This window comes from Lissotriton vulgaris, chromosome 1_1 (assembly GCF_964263255.1).
Source record: "Lissotriton vulgaris chromosome 1_1, aLisVul1.2, whole genome shotgun sequence".
Classification (NCBI taxonomy): domain Eukaryota; kingdom Metazoa; phylum Chordata; class Amphibia; order Caudata; family Salamandridae; genus Lissotriton; species Lissotriton vulgaris.
Genome location: NC_141685.1, coordinates 786,202,447 through 786,220,288, shown reverse-complemented (window position 1 = coordinate 786,220,288; position 17,842 = coordinate 786,202,447). Strand labels below are relative to the sequence as shown.

The window sequence follows — 17,842 nt, the reverse complement described above, 5'->3', positions numbered from 1 at the left end:
ATTCCCTCCTCCTCCAGGAACATCCTCAAACCAGGCCCTGGAGTGCGATTAGCTGCTGGCACTGAGGCTTTTACCCTTGTTAAGACGCATCCCAGCAAAAAGAGTTTTGTGAGATTCACATTTCCCTGTCCCTTTGTCCCTTTAATCCCACTGCTGCTTGAGTCTTAGGGACTCACTGCCCACTTTCCAATGTTCACACAGTAGACCTCCTCCTTGTGTGTCCTCTCCTTTCACTAGCCAGTTGTGGGTTTCTGTTTCTTAGTGCCCAACTGAGGGGAAGATAAACAAGGCTATTCTGCAAACCCTCCAAATCCTAACTGGCAAAGTGTATCATTGTTTGACTCCCAGCAGTGTCTGTTCCAGTGGCATTACAAAACTTGATGGTGCCTTCTTGCAAAGTACATAGAGCCCCGCCTTCAGTCAGGAGCTCTCAGTCTAGGGTACTGTCCTGAGGAGCCCCCTGGGGGCCATCTGAAGCTTGGACCCTCCCACTGCCCCGCTGGGCCTACGGTGGGCCTATGCTACGCCAATGGTCTGTCCAAGGAGATGGAGACACCCAATAAGCTCCAGGCTGAGTGTTGCTGCTCATATAACTGGATCCTATTGCCAGGTCTAGCAGTTTAACCCAGGGAGAATCCGGTAACTACCAAGCATGGACCCTTGCTCCCACTTCCCCAGCCAGTCAGTAGGGTGCGATCACTCCACCAGAGTCACACACCTGTGCAAACTGGAAAGCTTACTCAGTCTCCGCCCCCCCCCCCCAAATTAGCTGAGGAAGCCCATGCTTTCAGGCCCACTTCTCCTTCAAATTCTTTGTTCCCAGGCCCTATATCTCCGACAGCAGGACAAGGTGAGGCCTGTTCTGTTCACTGACTACCTTGATGTTATGGCCCTTCGCTTCGGTCTCCCATCACATCTGCCGAGAAGCGGGAGCAGAAAACGCTAAAACACTCTATGGGTTGGTGTATGTGTTCTTCTATGGGGGCCTGATGTATTTTCTGTCCACTATTCATGGATTCTGGAGGCTTTTCACAGCTCACTGCCCACCGGTCAGTATATTGGCAGTCACCTCCATTGACCAGAAGTAGCCTGGCCCAAGTTTCGGCTTGAGATGTTCAGCTTTATATAAAAGAGACCAGACACCACTCTAACCCCTTTATGAAATTACAACTGGGCCACCTGTGCTGTCACTAAAATGTACCGCATACCACATATTAATAGAATAAGTAGGTGAGTGCTATACTTTGATCTTTCACCTCAATTTCACTCATTCACATTCTGCATTCATTTATTGTGGTAGACAGTCCTGGTTGAGTACGCTTCAAAATCTTCACGTAAGTTTGCTTTTAAGACGTAGTATTGCTATATCTAATCTAATTACTAGTCTATCTGCACTGTTTAATTGAGGCCTTTCTTTACAATATCTTTTTGTGGTGGTGATTTCATGAATCAGGGAATTTTCTTGCCCTTGGCTCTTTTTTGTGATTTTTGGGATTTGTGAGGCTGAGGCACCCCTGCCAGGCATGTGGAAGAGGTCTAGTATGCAAAATAGAAATATAGGCCCTGCTGACAGACTATCTGAGGCCAAGCTATAAGTCTCTATGCTCTTCTCATTTTTGGCCCTCAGTGCATTATCAAGTCAGTCACCGAAAATATAAAAAATGATGAACAAGTAACAACTACCTAACCAGCATATTATGGAATAAAACAATGCAGTCAGAAACTAGAACACACATATTTATTTATATTTATAAAAGAATATATTAAACTGCATAAAAAATACACCAATATTTAAAGCATTTAATACATAATAATGATATCCATCCTCTTCCAGTTGAATTAATTACTGCTCTGACATACTTGACCATATGGCTTTCAATAAAATATTGCACTCTTCCGTATACCTGAGGGAGAAACCTATTTGTTGGGAGCTGTATGCATGGTGTATAAAGATGGAGTTTACATGGCTGGACATAGTTTGTTGGTGCTCATGTAGGATCTTCCTGGCTGCCACAGTTAGTGTGCCCATGGAATCGTGAGGAACGTTTTAGCCGGTATGCCCTGAACGAAGGATAAACTGACCTGTGCCTGGGCTGGGACTAGAGTGAGCACCAGTGCCTGCACGTAAAGGATTGAGGGACTGGCTGCAGGTGAGCAACTGGTTGTCACAGAGGTACAAGTATTCTGGAACATTCCAAGGCAGAGCGATTGCACAAGAGCTACCAGTGGGGCAACCCCAGAGGGCTCTAGGCTTGGGCTCCCAGGGGGACAAAGTCCTACCAGTGATGTTCTACTAGTTCTTAATTTTTGCTCCAGTATGTGTAAGGCACACTAGTACCACTTTGTGTAGTTACAACAAGGAGAATAAATAGAAAAATAGTTTGAGGACAAAATATGAATGGCTGTCTCTAGGAGGTCAGATTTGACTCTTGTGAATGCTTCTTCTAGCACAAGGCTTGGTCTGATACAGAGTTGCTGTCACCATACATTCTTAAAGGTGCATTGATTTGCATCTGCAAAGGAGGATATGGAGGGAAGCCTGGACCTGACAACTCAGGAGCAGTAAGTGGGCAGAGTGATACAGATCACCATTGATAGAGTTAAACAACACTGGCGAGGAGAATATGTAAGGTAGAACTCTGCTCTATTAACTTTAGGGTGGTCTTGCCCAGACATGATGTTCTGCTAAGTCCCAGCCACAGGTTTCTTGGCTAGGCACTCAAGGCATGCTGACCTTTTCAATGGACCCATGCAGGAGGCATGATGGTTCCACCTTCTTACTGGCTATCACAACCCTCCTACTCTTTCACTTCTTAGTGTGTGAAACCTCTAGTGAAGGTGGGAAAGAACCCTGAGATGCTGCTAGGAAGGATAAAGTGTGCCTTAGTCCCTATGCAAGGAAGATACACAAGCAAAATATACTACCTTGTTGTCCAACTCAGAGATGGCAACAAGAACCAGATTGAGTGAGGTCGGTGCACGTTTCCCTACCTCATTGTCATTTCCTATCTCTGACCTGGCTTTCCATATTTCTTGCAGTGTCTTGTAAAGCATTTGTAGCCTCCAAGACATGTAAAGAGCCACTCTGGCTCAGCAGCCATTTGTGACAATAAAAGCACGGAGCATGGCACAAAGCTGGCTGTGTGGGCTTTCATTGGTGTATAGAGCACTAAATTTGGATTCCTGGTCCAGGGGGAGGCAAAGCTCAATAACAAGTTAAGAGTGAACTTGGACATCTATGTATGAGTGTGCACATGTGAGAGTGACGTGTGAACATATATCAACCTGTTTATGCTCTGAATTAGGACACTGTGCTGCGAAGAGCTTTATTGGTTGCTCCACATACCTAACTAAATTAATTGGCCCTGTGAGTTGAAGCCCCACTGTCTGCCACTGTGCGGCCAAGTGCTGTACGTGTTACTTTACTCATACAGCCCCACTCTATGCCATCTATGTACACCGAGGACCTATGCTGCCAACTGTACTCATACAGTCCTACTGTCTGCAACTGTGAGTTAAGGATACCTGGCCCTTGCTCTCCATACAGTCCTGTTGCCTGCCACTGTAAATTGAGGGGCTCTTCTCTTTACTCTCCATATTAGAATACTCTTGTCTGTCCCTGAAAAAGGAAGACCCATCCCTATTTCTATATTCCTTGAGTTCACTCACCCTACTCATTGCTGTCATAAATGATGTCCTTAGAGTGAAAGTGTGTCCCTTATCTTCCATCATTATCATCCACTTGAATACTATCAGTAGACAGTAAGGGCACGCTGTCACACTAACCCTCGCTGTTCAGTCCCGATACCCACCTATGAAACAAAAACATATCAGTTAACCCACCTTATCAAGTCCTCATTTCGTGTCACTGTACGGCAAAAGCTTTCCCCTTTATGCCCTAGAAGAACGTCAATTTTCTATAAAAAACTATGCAGTTTCATCCCAGGCTTATTGGATCCCTGTAGTGACTTTTGTGACCAACAGCTTTCAAAGAGAAGGTCTCCACATCTAGCACCTTTAACGATATCTGCATTTCTCATCGCAGTTCATTTCACCTTCTCCTGGGTTAGCAATCAATGGTCTCTCGCTTTCCATCAACCCCAGTGCTCATTTGATCAGAGGTCTCATAAGGAGAAACTCTAAAGTTTATAAAGTCCAAAGAAGGTCTTGGTTTCATCAAAACCCACTAGACTGATGTCTGACACGTTGACATATAGACTTTCAAACCGGGTGAGATTGAAGACGGCAGCCAGGGAGCTGCTTCGCGCCCACAATCGATTGTTGCCACAGTAGTTAATTTTTCTGCCCTCAAGTAGAATCACATCATTTCTGGAGGCTTGAGTCCTCTTGAAAACGGTATGAATGAGAGGTTTGTTTTCACAAGTCTTCCACCGGAAGTAGACCGTGGAGTAGACGAAGTATAGTCCGGTTTCATTGATGACGAGGCCTCGGTTTATGTAACGGACTCCATCCAGGAAGGCTCGTCCATGGGTGTCCTCCCAGTCCAGTGGTAGAGAGTTTGCATTGGATTTGCCTGGGGAAATACATGCAGATGTGTCATCAGAAGCAGCACAAACATGAATATTCTTGACCTCTTCTGGATAAAACAACGGTAAACCATTGTTTCAAAGATTTATTTTTACTTTGCCACCCCCTTTTCTCCTTTATACTCATTTTTACTTGATCACATATCCTGACATTTGGAGCATATCTGCTGGCTGCCTGTTTTTGTATGATGTTAAGCAACATTAATCTATTATTGAGCAACACCTCCATCAAAGTACACTGGCAGTGGGTAATGCACAGAACCATTATTTTTGCTAATAAATTTCACTTGGCCACCAGGTTGAGATCTGGTTGTCAATTAGGCACTGTAATTAGTTGATTTGTTCAACTGGAGAACCTGTGAAAGGAGGCTATAAGTCTTAGGTCTAAAACCTCAATTATGTAGTTTAATTTACCGTCCCGAGATGCTTTTCCCTAAGTGGAAGAATGATCCCCATTTTGTCAAGAAATAGATGTCATTGCCTTTACAGTTTAAGTACAATGCTTGCCTGATGGGTGCATTTTATATCCCTGTGTAGGTGCACTGTCTGGGCCAATATATGTGACTCCCTGCCCAGTTCTCCAGTCTCAATCTGAATGTCACTGTGTCCTAGGGGGTACAAAAGGGGGTGGTAATGGACGGAGCATCTGAATCAATCAAACACTCACACCCAGTCAAAAGATCTGGGTTTAATCCATCACTGTTCTTTAGCCCACTCTGTCACCCCAGTTCAGACATGGCTATATGCAAATCAGTCTGACCCTGTGCCTCATTGGAACAGTCCAGCCCGAACTGCCAAGCCACGTCTTCCCTGGACCGGAAACAAGCTTCCGAGGACCGGTTTCTGGCATTCCAGCCGTCTTCAGCCCGGCTTGCTTGAATCCAGTGGCAAAGTGAGCAAGGGACTCACGTCTGAGCATACCCTGCCAACTTATGGTGAACATAGTGGCACAAAAGGGGGTGGTGATGGACGGAGCATCTGAAACAATCAAACACTCACACCCAGTCAACAGATCTGGATTGAATCCATCACCGTTCTTTAGCCCACTCTGCCACCCCAGTTCAGACATGGCCATATGCAAATCAGTCTGACCCTGTCCCATGAGGCACAGGGTCAGACTGATTTGCATATAGCCATGTCTGAACTGGGGTGGCAGAGTGGGCTAAAGAACGGTGATGGATTAAACCCAGATCTTTTGACTGGGTGTGAGTGTTTGATTGATTCAGATGCTCCGTCCATTACCACCTCCTTTTGTACCACTGTGCCCTAGGGGCTGGGTAATCCCTGTCCTTTGCACAGTAGGAGAAAGTTCCCAGTGTTAGTGGTGGTGTATTTCCTGGCCCAATGTTGGTTTATTTCTTGGACCAGTGCAGGTGTATTCCTTGTGCATGTGTAATTGCCCCAGAGTGTTTCTGTCGAAGTGTCAGTGCATTCCCTGACCCAATCTGCTTCTCTTCCTATGCCAATGTCTGTGTTGCTATAAATCATGGGTGGTAACAAGAAAGGGGTTCCCTCCTCACCCATGGGCCAGTTGGTGTCTATCTGAGTCAAAGGAGCTCTGGGTCCCTTAACATCCACTCACTGAAGCAATGTTGTTTTGTCTTAAGAACATCACCCTTTTCCAGTGCCATGGTTAGGGTGCTGCTGGCCTGAAAGGCATTCTGGTCAAAGTTTACTGACTGGTCCTGATGGCCAACTGGAGTTCCTATTGACCACTGCAGTGGTTGATAGAGTAGAATCTGGGGAGTAGTATGGGATTAGGGACGTGTGTGTAGATTGTGAAGTGTCTATGGGTGGCTGACCACTGCTGGGTCCCACAGCCCTGGTGTTGGATTGAAATTGATGTGTGGGCAATGAAAGAGTTAGGTTTTGCCAGGTGCTGGTCTTGTGCATTTGGCAATTGGATAAGAATTTAAGCAAAGATGAGTAGCGTCTGCAGGACAGTACTGATTGATGTAGGATTTGTATAATTGTAAATATAGTCCTAGCTAGTGAAACAGGGATGCATGTAATGTCACTGTTAGCTGGTTTGGCTTTCTGCGTGGATTACCATAAAACAAGAGGATGGAGGTGCATGCAAACGAAACAAGACAAAATGGAGCCCTGCAAATTGCTGACCAATGGGAGAGTGAGAGAACGACAGGACAGGTAAAAGGCAGGATGTACCATCTGGAGGGGGTGGCACTTCACTGCAAATTAACATCAGCAAGGATAAGGCGAACATGAATATGAGAGGGCGAATCAATTGATCCCAGATTCAAAGATCAAGAGGCACAATAAATTACTCAGAAATTCCAAAGACTTTATAAAAAGGAGTTTTTCTTTTACACATTCTATTAAAAGAGGTTTCTGTACGAAATGTACTCAGTGCGAAAGGTAGTTACTGAGTTTCTGAATTTGACTTTATTAGGAAAGAAGTAGCAGAAGACGACATACTAGAAAGGTTTTTGAAGTGTCACTTACCCGTTAAATGGGCTGCTCTCTTTGGATGTTGCTTTGCTGTTAATAAACTAGGCAGGCCTGTGAAAAGGAACAGAGGCTTTTATAAAGTTCAGTTGCAAAAAAAGAAAACGATAAAACTATTAATCACAAGCACTACTATCTCAGGAGAAAGCGAGCGAGATGGGAAAAAGGAGAGAAAGCGTGTGCGTGTGTGTGGGAGGGGATATATCACCTGCACTATAAGGAATGACATCATTTTGGCAAACATAATAGCATCAGACATAACTACATAATAAACCATTAGAACCATGAAATAAAGTCAAACAACCAAAGACAGCCAACATAGCTGCACAGGAGTACATGCTTTCCCTCTCCCCGTACTTAGGTTGATCTAGGCGCCCATTACAGCCTTCTCCAAAATCAAGAAGGAGGGGGCATCTGATGGGCAAGGTGTTTTCTTTTATGACTGAGCGACCCAGTGGGGCTGGCTGCACAGTGCTGTCTTGTGGCTTCCAGAAGGCTGTGTCTTTGGTGAGCTTTGAGTAGAGGTCAAGTGGATGGAGCTGCAGGGGCCTAGGGATCTACACCCTTGAAAGTTGAATATCCCTGAAGGGTTATAGCAAGGGTCCCCAACCTTTTCTGTAATAAGAGCTATTTATGTTAAATGAAAGATATCCCAAGCTACTGATATTATTAGTGTTGTACTAATGACCACACCGGACACCATGTGCAAGATTACCAGCTGTGATCACTTCAGTGCGTCAGGCAGAGTTGTTAGCAGTAATGTTAACAAGCATTCGCATAGCCAATAGGTCTCGCTTTTGGGAGCTTATAAGTGTTTAGCAATGCAACAGTTGATTCTGTTGCACCAAGGATATTGTGCTGTGTAACTAAACACTTATAAGGTCCCAAAGGCCTGACCTATTGGCTATGCCAATGCTTGTTTTCCCGGCCACGGTTGAGGGGTTGGCACAAAAAACTTTCCATGATGGAGCAGTGGTGGATGAACTTTTTGGGGGTTAGTTTTGAGCAAATTTATCAAATGGCGCCACAGTTATCAGTGAAGAAAAAAGCACTCTTCCTACGGAAACAGTAGTAAGTGGTGCTGTGTAAAAATGTCACTAAAATGAAGCGTTATGGGCTAATGCCAGATCTAAAAATATATATTGTGTGACTGAGCTTGATTATTAGGGGGGTTCTTTGAAAGACGTTAATAATTTAGGTGACAAACAGGAACATTGGGGAACAGTTTCTTGACTTCTAGAATATCTACTTAACAGTCCTATGTAACTCCTACTGCTGCAGCATAATCAAACAACGTTGCGTTTCATGTGTGATAATTAGGATTACAGCTAGTCTACTCACAAAATCCGTTGCCAATCTAAACCATAGCGTGATAGTGCATCATAGATCACATTGGACCATAATTGTTCCTCAAGTAAATAAAGAACCCAAACGAACGGATTTTAGCTAGATTTCAACACTTTAAATAGGCTTAACGTATAAATGTATATGCATGATGTTCTATATTACTTTGAATGCAATACATTTCAGTCAATCCGGGGCATCAGTAACGCGCGCCTCTGAGGTAAATCCACTATAATTTCGAAAACACAACTTTGATCAGACGGCACTCAAAAGTGAAAGATTAAAGGCACATTACAAGTTATTTGCAGATCTTGTACATTTCTGCAGCCCAACAGCGCCATCATGTGGACAGTTTCACCCTCATATGAAACAGAACAAGGAAGCTATTGGCTTAAGGAATGTGAAAGAAAGCTTTCGTATCTTGAAAGCTGATCACCCATGACGATAGAGGAGCCATATGGCGCCTCTCCTCGTAATCGCGAGCCCGCGCACATGCACTCAAGCTCTAGGCCACAGTGGTAGCATTTTCTGAAGCCCTTACTATAAGTCTCGCCAGAGCACAGCGCTTGCATGCGCTGGCTCAGGTGAGACCTAAAAAGGCTGTAGAATTGAAAATGCATCTACATGGGCGAAAGGTAACATTGATAGCAGCAATGCCCTGACACCAAGGTACAAATATGATAGATAAATAAATAGAAGTGTGCAAAATGTACTTAGTGTGCTATCACATAATTACGTATACAGAAAAGTATAGATTTACTATTATTAATTCCATATATATGTACCTTCAAGATACACATATCATCAAAGGGCATATATGTGGCATTGGGTATAGAAAACCTATACATGCTTATATGTTTATATATTTGTCCTCAATAATTTTGCTAAGATATTAGGAAATAACGCTATTCCCTACTCAGTAGTCCGGATCCAATCCAATTGAAGCCCTAGGACTACTGACATAGATCACATTTACACTTGAATTGATCCTTGATTCAAATCAAACCGTACATCTCTTCTCCAGCCTTGACTTTTTCATCATTCCTACTGTGATGACAGTCCCATCTGCAAAAATCTATAGCATATTACTTGTATTTATTTTGAAATATTTCATGACAAAACAAGACAAAGATTCACTCAAGAATCACCCTCAAGCGTTCCTTAAGATGAAGACAAAATGTCAAAACCACTCCGAGGTTGCCCACTGTTTTTAGCTTAACAATTAGTTCACAGCTGGATCAATCTCAATTCAAACACAGAACCTTCTTTGATGAAACTGAGGCTGGCAGAGGCATTTTAAGGCATTGGCAAAGTGGGCAAGTGCCCAGGCTCTCCAGCTTCCAAAGGGCACCTGGGAAATGGAACATTCTCTCTGCTGAACATCTATTTATTTCTCCACACCGCGCCATTCCTTTCTACTGATAAGCTTGGACCAGATTTTTGACTTGTGCCCAAACGCCATAGACGTCTCGATGAGGGTTTTTTGTATCCCGAGGAGCAGCGCTCTCCGCCCTATCCCGGCCAGGTCGTTCCCTCCCAGGTGTATGAATAGAACGTCAGGGTGCCGCCCCGCTTCTTCCCGTAGGCCCTTGAGGGCCACCGCCAGCTGCTCCCATCGCATGCCAGACCGTCTGAAGCACCGGATGCATGTGTGCCTCGGTTTGTCCTCGAGTGTGCGGCCAGGGTTTTTCCACCAGGCTTCCATCTGTCTGATATAGGAGTGGCCCACCACCCATACCAGGTGCGGTCTTTACCCTGTTGGAGCAATGGAAAAACGTCCAGTCACTTCCTATGTCGCCCCACATGCCCTCCGGTCATAGCAGCTGGGGTCTCACGTGCGTTTTGTATGCGTGCGAGCGCCACATTCCTACCGCCAGTATTCCTGCCTTGGACATCCCATGTTGCTCTGCAGTCGTGGCTGCCCCTATCCGGAAAGAATGGGACCCAAAGCCCTTCGGGGGTAGGCCCGCCCTGCTGAGTGGAAGGCGCATCACTGCTGTGAACTGAAACTTGCTCAGCTGGGTGCCGTTCCTGTGTTTGCACAGGGGGCCCTCCTCCTCTGGATGTACTGCCATGAATGCGAACAGGCAGCATACCGCGCAGTGTCTCTGATCCTGGATGCATTGTAATCTGACTATGGCCCCCTTGCCCGCCTGATCTGTTTTTGACCGCAGTAGCACCATATTCACTCCCTTTGCCTTGGGAGTCATGTTGCTGGCCTGAATGCAGTGCTCGGCCTGTCCCTCTCTGGCAGGGGCCACTATCTCGCTGATGCGGAATGCCCTAAAGAAGGCCGTGGTGAACGCTGCCCTGAAGAGCAGCAGCTCGTATCTGTCTGTTGTTACGCCCTCAAATGCCTCCAGCAGCGCTCCTAGCTTTTCAAAGTCTATTGGGCGCCTTGTGTCCACTGTCTTTCCTTCCTTCCTTCTCCAACCCTTCATTGCTATCCTGATGTAGTGGGATGCAATTTGAGTTATGACCTGTTTCCAGCTTTGTGTAGTGTGCCACGGCCGCCAAGTGAGCCTGCGCCCAAGACCTAGATCTCTTCCCCTAGTAGGCCCAGCCAATGAACTGCTCTGCCGCCCTGAGAGTGTCTACCTCATTAGCTAGGGATTGGATGCCCCCCAATCTCATCACCGTTGCTACGTATTTACTGTAACGTTTGGCTGCGGCTGGGGCGAGTGCGTGTGTAATCAGTTCTGAAAGGTCTACCCTGCCAATTCCCAGAGCTGGGTCGGGAAGGGGGTCATGTTCGCCTCCACCCTTGGTGCCAGTTCCCTGAATTTGTACATCTTGTCTCTTGATAGCGTGTCTGCTATTTCGTTCTCCAACCCTGGCACGTGCCTTGCTCGCAGCTCTTTGTTGCCTTCCAGCTGTAAGGTAACCTGACGTCGCATTAGTCTCAGTGTGTCTGGGCACCTGGCCGACCCTCTGTTAATCGCCTGCACTATGCCCTTGTTGTCAGACCATAGGGTCAGTTTCATGTCCCGGAGCTCCCTTTTCCAAATTACTACTGCTACTACGATTGGGAAGAGTTCCAAAAATGTTATGTTGCCTGTTATGCCTCACCTATGCCAGCTGCTGGGCCACTGTCCTGCGCTCCACTTCTCCCTCAGGATTGCTCCAAACCCTGTGCTCCCTGACGCATCGGTGTACAACTCAATTTGTTTACTGGTCAGCCAGCCTTTCCTCCATATCAGCACCCCGTTGAAGTCTGCCAGGAAAGTATCCCACATCCGCAGGTCCCTTTTCACTTCGGCCCGAGCCGCACGTGGTGGTGTTTGTGCGTGAGGCCGCGCGTCAGCTGTGTCAATCGCCTAGCGAACACCTTGCCTGCTGGTAGGACCCTAGTTGAGAAATTTTATTTCCCTATGAGCTGTTGTATGTCCCTCAATGTGGCCTTGTCGCGCCCGCATAGGTTCCTTATGTCCTATATAAAGTCCTCTACTTTCTCGGGTGGGAGCCTAGATATCCCTGTGACCGAGTCCGGCTCGATCCCCCGGAAAGTGATCTTTGTGGTTGGCCACTCCGTATTATCTTTGGATAGTGGGATCCCTAGCTCGCCTGCTAGTTTAATGAATGCCCTCAGTGTGTCCTCGCACTCGGGGGACACAGCTGGGACGATAAACAGGAAGTCGTTTAGGTAATGATGTTTCCCGCCTGTGGGGTGACTATCGTGTAGTGCCCATTCTATGAATGTGCTGAATAGCTCAAAGTGTGAGCATGACACTGAGCATCCCATTGGCATTGCTTTGTCATGATAGTAATGTCCCTCCCACTGGAAACCTAACAAGTGGAAACTTTCGGGGTGAACTGGGAGTAGGTGGAACACCGACTCGATGTCTGCCTTTGCCATGAGAGTCCCGCTGCCTGTCGCCCTTATCAGGTCTATTGCATCGTCAATCGTAAAATAGGTTACTGAGCATACCTCTGCTTCAATCCCATCGTTTACTGACATGCCATCTGGGAATGATAGGTGGTGGATCAGTCGGAATTGCCCCTGTTCCTTTTTTGGTACCACTCCAAGTGGTGACATGACAAGCTCCCTAACCCTTGAGGCTGGGAGGGGGCCCTCAATCCTGCCAAGTTGTCTCTCCTTCTCTATCTTTTTAGCCACCACCCCTGGGTGTTGCCTTGCTGATTTAAAATTTCTCTCGCAGCTGGGGGGGAGGGGGCCGCTGAAGGGGATGGGAAAGCCATTGTCAAAGCTGTGCACCAGTGTCTCTGCATCTGATTTGTTATGGTATCTGTTGGCTAGCGCGTGTAATCTCTGTGTGTTAATGGGGGACCACGCTAGCGGGGCGCCGCCTTGTCTCGCTCTCTCCTCTCCGCCCCCCTCCACTTGCCTCATTGCTTTTTTTTCTCCCTTTTGTCACACTTTGGGTCGTCCTTGCGCCTACAGCTTGACGTCGAGTTGTTGCTGCAGCCAGTCGTCCCCGTGCACCGCCGAGGCTGCCCGTATTCACCTCAGTCAGGTCCTCCTGACCCTGTCGCGTGCCCCCTTTCTTGGCCATGTGTCCCGAGCGGGGTGCTGCCGCAACTGTTGTGCACCAAACTTTGAGGTAGGGCGGGGTGCTGCCGCCAATGCCTTTACACCAAACTTGACTGTTGTTGGGGAGACATTTGCTGACTGCTGAGCGTGAGCCCTGCCCGTGCGAGGTCCTTTCTGCTGGGGCTGCATTTCCCACTGCCATACCTCGCGGAACCCACTTCGCGGGTCCCGCTTCGCCCGTGGGCTTGGGCGCATCGTTGTTGCTTGCTTGCTGTGACTGGGAACTCCTGGAACTGCGGAGAGCAGAGCTGCGAGCGCCAGGTGAGGACCAGGGACTCCATTGCCCAGGAGTCCCTGCGCTGACATCATCTCCTGCACCTGGACGCTCTCCCTGCTTGCCCCGCCTCCTGAGCACCGCCTTCCTTCATTAGGAGTAGCTTTACCCGCTGCGCGGGAGCGCGCCGGGAGAAGCCCGGGACAAGGGCGGGACCGTCTGTGGTCGTCCGGGGCCGAAGGAGGCCGGGCTGGGCCTGCCATCTTGCTTGGTTATCTGAACCCTGGTCCTATTAGTTGATACAGCCACTGATCGATTACCATCAAACATTCGCTGTTATGCCGTCTCCGGCAAGGGAGGGCACCCCTTTGAAGCAGGGTGGAGCCAAGAATAGGACTTTAGAGAACTACTTTCCCCGGGCGGTGGGGGATGGGGACAAGGAGAGCACTTTAAGCCGGCTAAGGGCAGAGCGGAGACGCTCTATAGATAACCTAAAAAATAGATCCCTTGGAGAAAATCCCACAATGCCTAGCGAAGAGTTGACCGCAATAGAGGACGTCCCACTCCTGTTGAGGGAATGCACGAACACCCCCTCAGCTTCATCCATGAGTCCAACCCCAGCCATCAGTTCAAGCCCTAGTAGGGTGACTATCGACCTCATCTCGCAACCTCCCCCAGCCCCGAAAGCGAGGAAAGCTAAGCCTAAGCCAGCCACCGCACAAGGAGTACATGGGCCCCCCCCCAAACAAACGCAGGAGAAAGTCGAAGGGTGCCCAAGGCAAAAATAAACCCAAAATCCCTCATTCTGATTTTGGGAGGTCATTAAAACCCCCCACATTGTCTGTGAGCCTTGCAGAGGGATTACACTCCAAACCTACTGCACAAGATGGCTTGGCGCCTGTCCAGACAATAGATACAGGAAATAATATAGCTTATGTCCCCCTTTCTGTTGTCCCGCTAGGTAACCTGGAATTCCTGCTCAGGTCACTACTATTACCAATTAGAGAGAGTATCAAAAAGGTCGAGATTAGACTTACCATCCTGGAGGCTACATTAAGTAGCATGAAAACCCCGTCTGGTCTCCAAGGAAGGTCTCCGGAGCTTATCCCCACTCCCCCGGTCCCCCATCAGCCTCTAAATAGCGCTACGAGCTCAGCCCCCCAACAAGTTGCGAACGCTGTGGCCCCTCTACAACCCACGAGGACTAACTCGGTACCTTTTAAGTCCCCGATTCCCAATAGGCCCATTCCCCCTGTAGATCCCGTCCTTGTGGTACAGCCTGTAGACAGCGCTGCACCGACTCCCCTAATGAATCTTCCCCCCAGGCCACGCAGGCCTAATTTACCACCAGAGGCAAATGACTTCACTGTAGTTATGGCGGGTGTCCCTCCACTTGAAGTAGGTGAAACCGAGGATTTTTGTTCCCTAAAAAGCAGGGTCATCAAGACCCCTCCCGGTACATCTAAACAATGAAATAATAATGGTCAGAAGGGTGCCATGGGTGGGAAGAACATATAAATCCATAATAGGGGATTGTATACTGGTGAGCTTCAGGGACGCTGGAACTGTCTCTCACATATGCCAAGGAAAGAACAGATCTCGGGAATCTACCATTCAAACCCTTCAGGTGTCTTTCTTCTTTCCCCCCATCCCTGCTCCTATACACCCGTTCCAAATCCATGATAACTGGGAGAGGGTTGGTCGGAGGGGGAGACATCACGAATTTAACCCCAGGCCACTATTCAGTCGCCCAGAGCCACCCTTTCATACTTTCAACCGGTTTAACTGCTTGAATGGTCTTGAGGGGGTGGATTGACAAATGGATAATGTCCCACTGGGAGACGGGGAAAGGGGAGCTTTGTCTGAGGAGAAGGAGGAGCAATGTCCCCTGGCTCAGCAAATACCTCCGAGTCGTGACGGGAGGTTTTTGCCAGATGGACCTGGGGCTATAGATACAGAACGCATAGGAGGGGGTCATGGCCTGGTTATAAAAGATCCTGAGCGAGGGACACAAATGAGGTCTTATGGGGGACTAGGGCGGAGCGGTGAGGCACTGAGTTTGATCTCTTGGAATACAGCAGGATTGGCAGGCAAATTTGATAATAAAGAGTGGCTTGATTACATTAGGAAATTTCATGTAATCTGTGTGCAGGAGACATGGGCCCCGGAGAACAATTACCACTTACAGGGGTATAAGTGTTTTTTTGTACCTGCTCAAAAATCCAGATCAGGGAGAGCCATGGGTGGATTATCCATTTACATAGATTTGGATCTTCCGGGTAGTTGGTCCTCCCCAGATTGGAACTACCATGGGATTCAGGCAGTTCGGTTCTCCGGGAAGGGGTTAAGATTTACAGTCTTTAACATCTATAATAATGAGGCAGCGGGAAACCATACCTCACTAGTGGCTGAATTGGATCATAGGTTGGGTCAAGAAATAACAATCCGGAAAAAGGGGCAGTCATATGCGTTGCTGGTCATGGGAGACTTCAATTGCCACCTTTGTCCGGCACTGGTCCAAATAAACACAGACTGGTCCCAATGCCCCATGGAGAAGGGGCCGCATTTTTCCCACACATCGACAGGGTCAGCCTTTAGTATGCTTCGGCTCAAGTATGATCTTGAGAATACTATTAATATAATAGGCACACAGAAGGATGGCACACTCCCACCTACATTCAAGGGTAGAGGGTGCTCATCCGTTATAGACTACATCCTGGCCTCAAGATCCCTGCTAAACAAGATAATTAGTGTAGGGATAGAATGGAGCAGTTTTAGCGACCATAACCCCCTTGTTTTGGAGCTGATGTATAGGGTGGGTTTAAGAACTAGAGACCATCGCACAATCACGGAGAGGGTAACAGATCAAGGCAGGAGACTGAAGTGGTCCAAAATAGATGGGGAAAAGTTTTATAAGGCCTTGGTGGACACTGGCAAATCTGCCATTAATGACTGTTTAGATACAGAAGTCCAAGGAACAAGGTTACTGGAAGCATTCGATCAGATTGTTAACCTGATCGATGGCCTGCTTAAAACTAGTGTGCCCATAAGGAACAATGATAACCCTCGATGGTTTGATAAAGACTGCTCCAAAGCACTGAGGGAGCTGAAAAGCTGCCTTAAATCCAAACCAAGGGAGCCCCAAAAAATTAAGTTGTGTAGGGAAACATATAAAAAAGAGCCCAAGAGGAGGAAACTCGCCCTGCAGGCAGAAGCGTGGGCAGAATTAAGAGAAGCAGGGGAAAGAAAGGATTTTGCGGGTTTCTGGAGAATTATCAACAAACCAACCTTCCAGGAAAATGATACTCCGGAGATAGGGTCTAACATCCTCCCTGAACAGTGGGTCACCCATTATAGGGGTTTGTATAACTATGAGCCTGGTACTCAGCAGAGCCACCCGTAACTTTTACTCAGGCGTCATCGGTGATATTTACCATCAAGGAGATCACTGCTGGGATAGAGAGCCTGACTAAAAACAAAGCCCCAGGCCCTGACGGAATTCCCCCTGATCTGTTCCTGAGTAGCACAGAACTATGGGCCCCTTTAATGACCAGGGTTATAAATACTGCAATTATTTGTGGTCTGCCACCGTCCTGGTCTAAAGCGATCATTGTGCCTATCTTTAAGAAGGGAAATAGGGACGATCCCAAGTGCTATCGCCCTATCTCCCTGATCGATGTATCGGCCAAACTCTTGGGAGGGCGATCCTTAACAGACTGTCCAAGTGGACCGAAGAAAATAATACCTTCTCGGACACTCAATACGGATTCAGGACAGGAAGGTCCACTAGTGATCAATGCCTGAACCTTTATATGCTGACTGCCAAATATACCCTGGCCAGCGATGAATCGATCTACTTGGGATTCATGGATTTGGCAGCGGCATTTGATCACGTTAATAGGGAGAAACTGTGGGATATGATGTCAAGTATGGGGATCGAGTGCGGCTTAATTAATATACTGAGGGAATTGCATAGTGACACCACGGCCAAGGTTCGATTTAACAGGGAGGGGGGACTGTCCGACTCTTTTCCTTGCAAGAGTGGAGTCCGGCAAGGATGCATTCTCGCTCCTTTTTTGTTCTCCCTTTATATTAATAATTTGGAACAGTTTTTGTTAGGTTTAAAGGCAGATTGCCCAAGGGTGGGGTCGCGTCACATTCCTGTTCTGCTTTATGCAGATGACGCGGTCCTGATTGGGCGTACACCCAGGAGCTTACAAATCTTGATCGACGGATTTGTTAAGTTCATGGGCGCCCTAGATCTCTCTGTTAACCTGGGTAAATCGTACGTGCTTCTGGCGGGTAAAAAAACTTCCCCTAAATTCACTTATGCAATAGGAAGTCACGTAGTAGAAGAGGTCAAAACGTTTCCTTATCTTGGCGTAACCTTTGATGGCACCTTACAGTTTAACTCTTTGGTGGAGGAATGTTGTAATAAAATGATTGCCTCCAATGGGGCAATAGCTAGCTATGGTAGGAGGTTAGGCAGATGGAGCCCGGAACAGGTGATGAACTTGTACTGCTCCGTATCATGCTCCAAAGTAATCTACGGGGCAGAAGTATGGGGCTTTGCTAACACTACAAGAATTCAACGGGAAGAAAACAAATATCTGAAATCCATTCTGAGGATACCCCCAAGTACTGCGGGATTTGTAGCACACAGGGAATTAGGGAGGCCATACCTAGATGATTTGGTAAAACTCAGGCCAATTGTGGCCT

The 17,842-nt window shown here is 47.4% G+C and overlaps 1 protein-coding gene across 1 annotated transcript in view; it reads right to left on the bottom strand.

The window, feature by feature from the left end:
• Nucleotides 1-3,513: 3,513 nt before the first annotated feature.
• LOC147747827 (tumor necrosis factor ligand superfamily member 6-like) overlaps nucleotides 3,514-17,842 on the bottom strand; it is a 35,212-nt gene continuing 20,883 nt past the window's right edge. The window contains exons 3-4 of the mRNA XM_086936366.1: nucleotides 7,011-7,067; nucleotides 3,514-4,534 (exon numbers count right to left, since the gene is read on the bottom strand). Of these exons, the coding sequence (XP_086792492.1) occupies nucleotides 4,140-4,534; nucleotides 7,011-7,067 (452 nt within the window). The 3' untranslated portion in view covers nucleotides 3,514-4,139. The remainder of the gene's footprint in view (nucleotides 4,535-7,010; nucleotides 7,068-17,842) is intronic.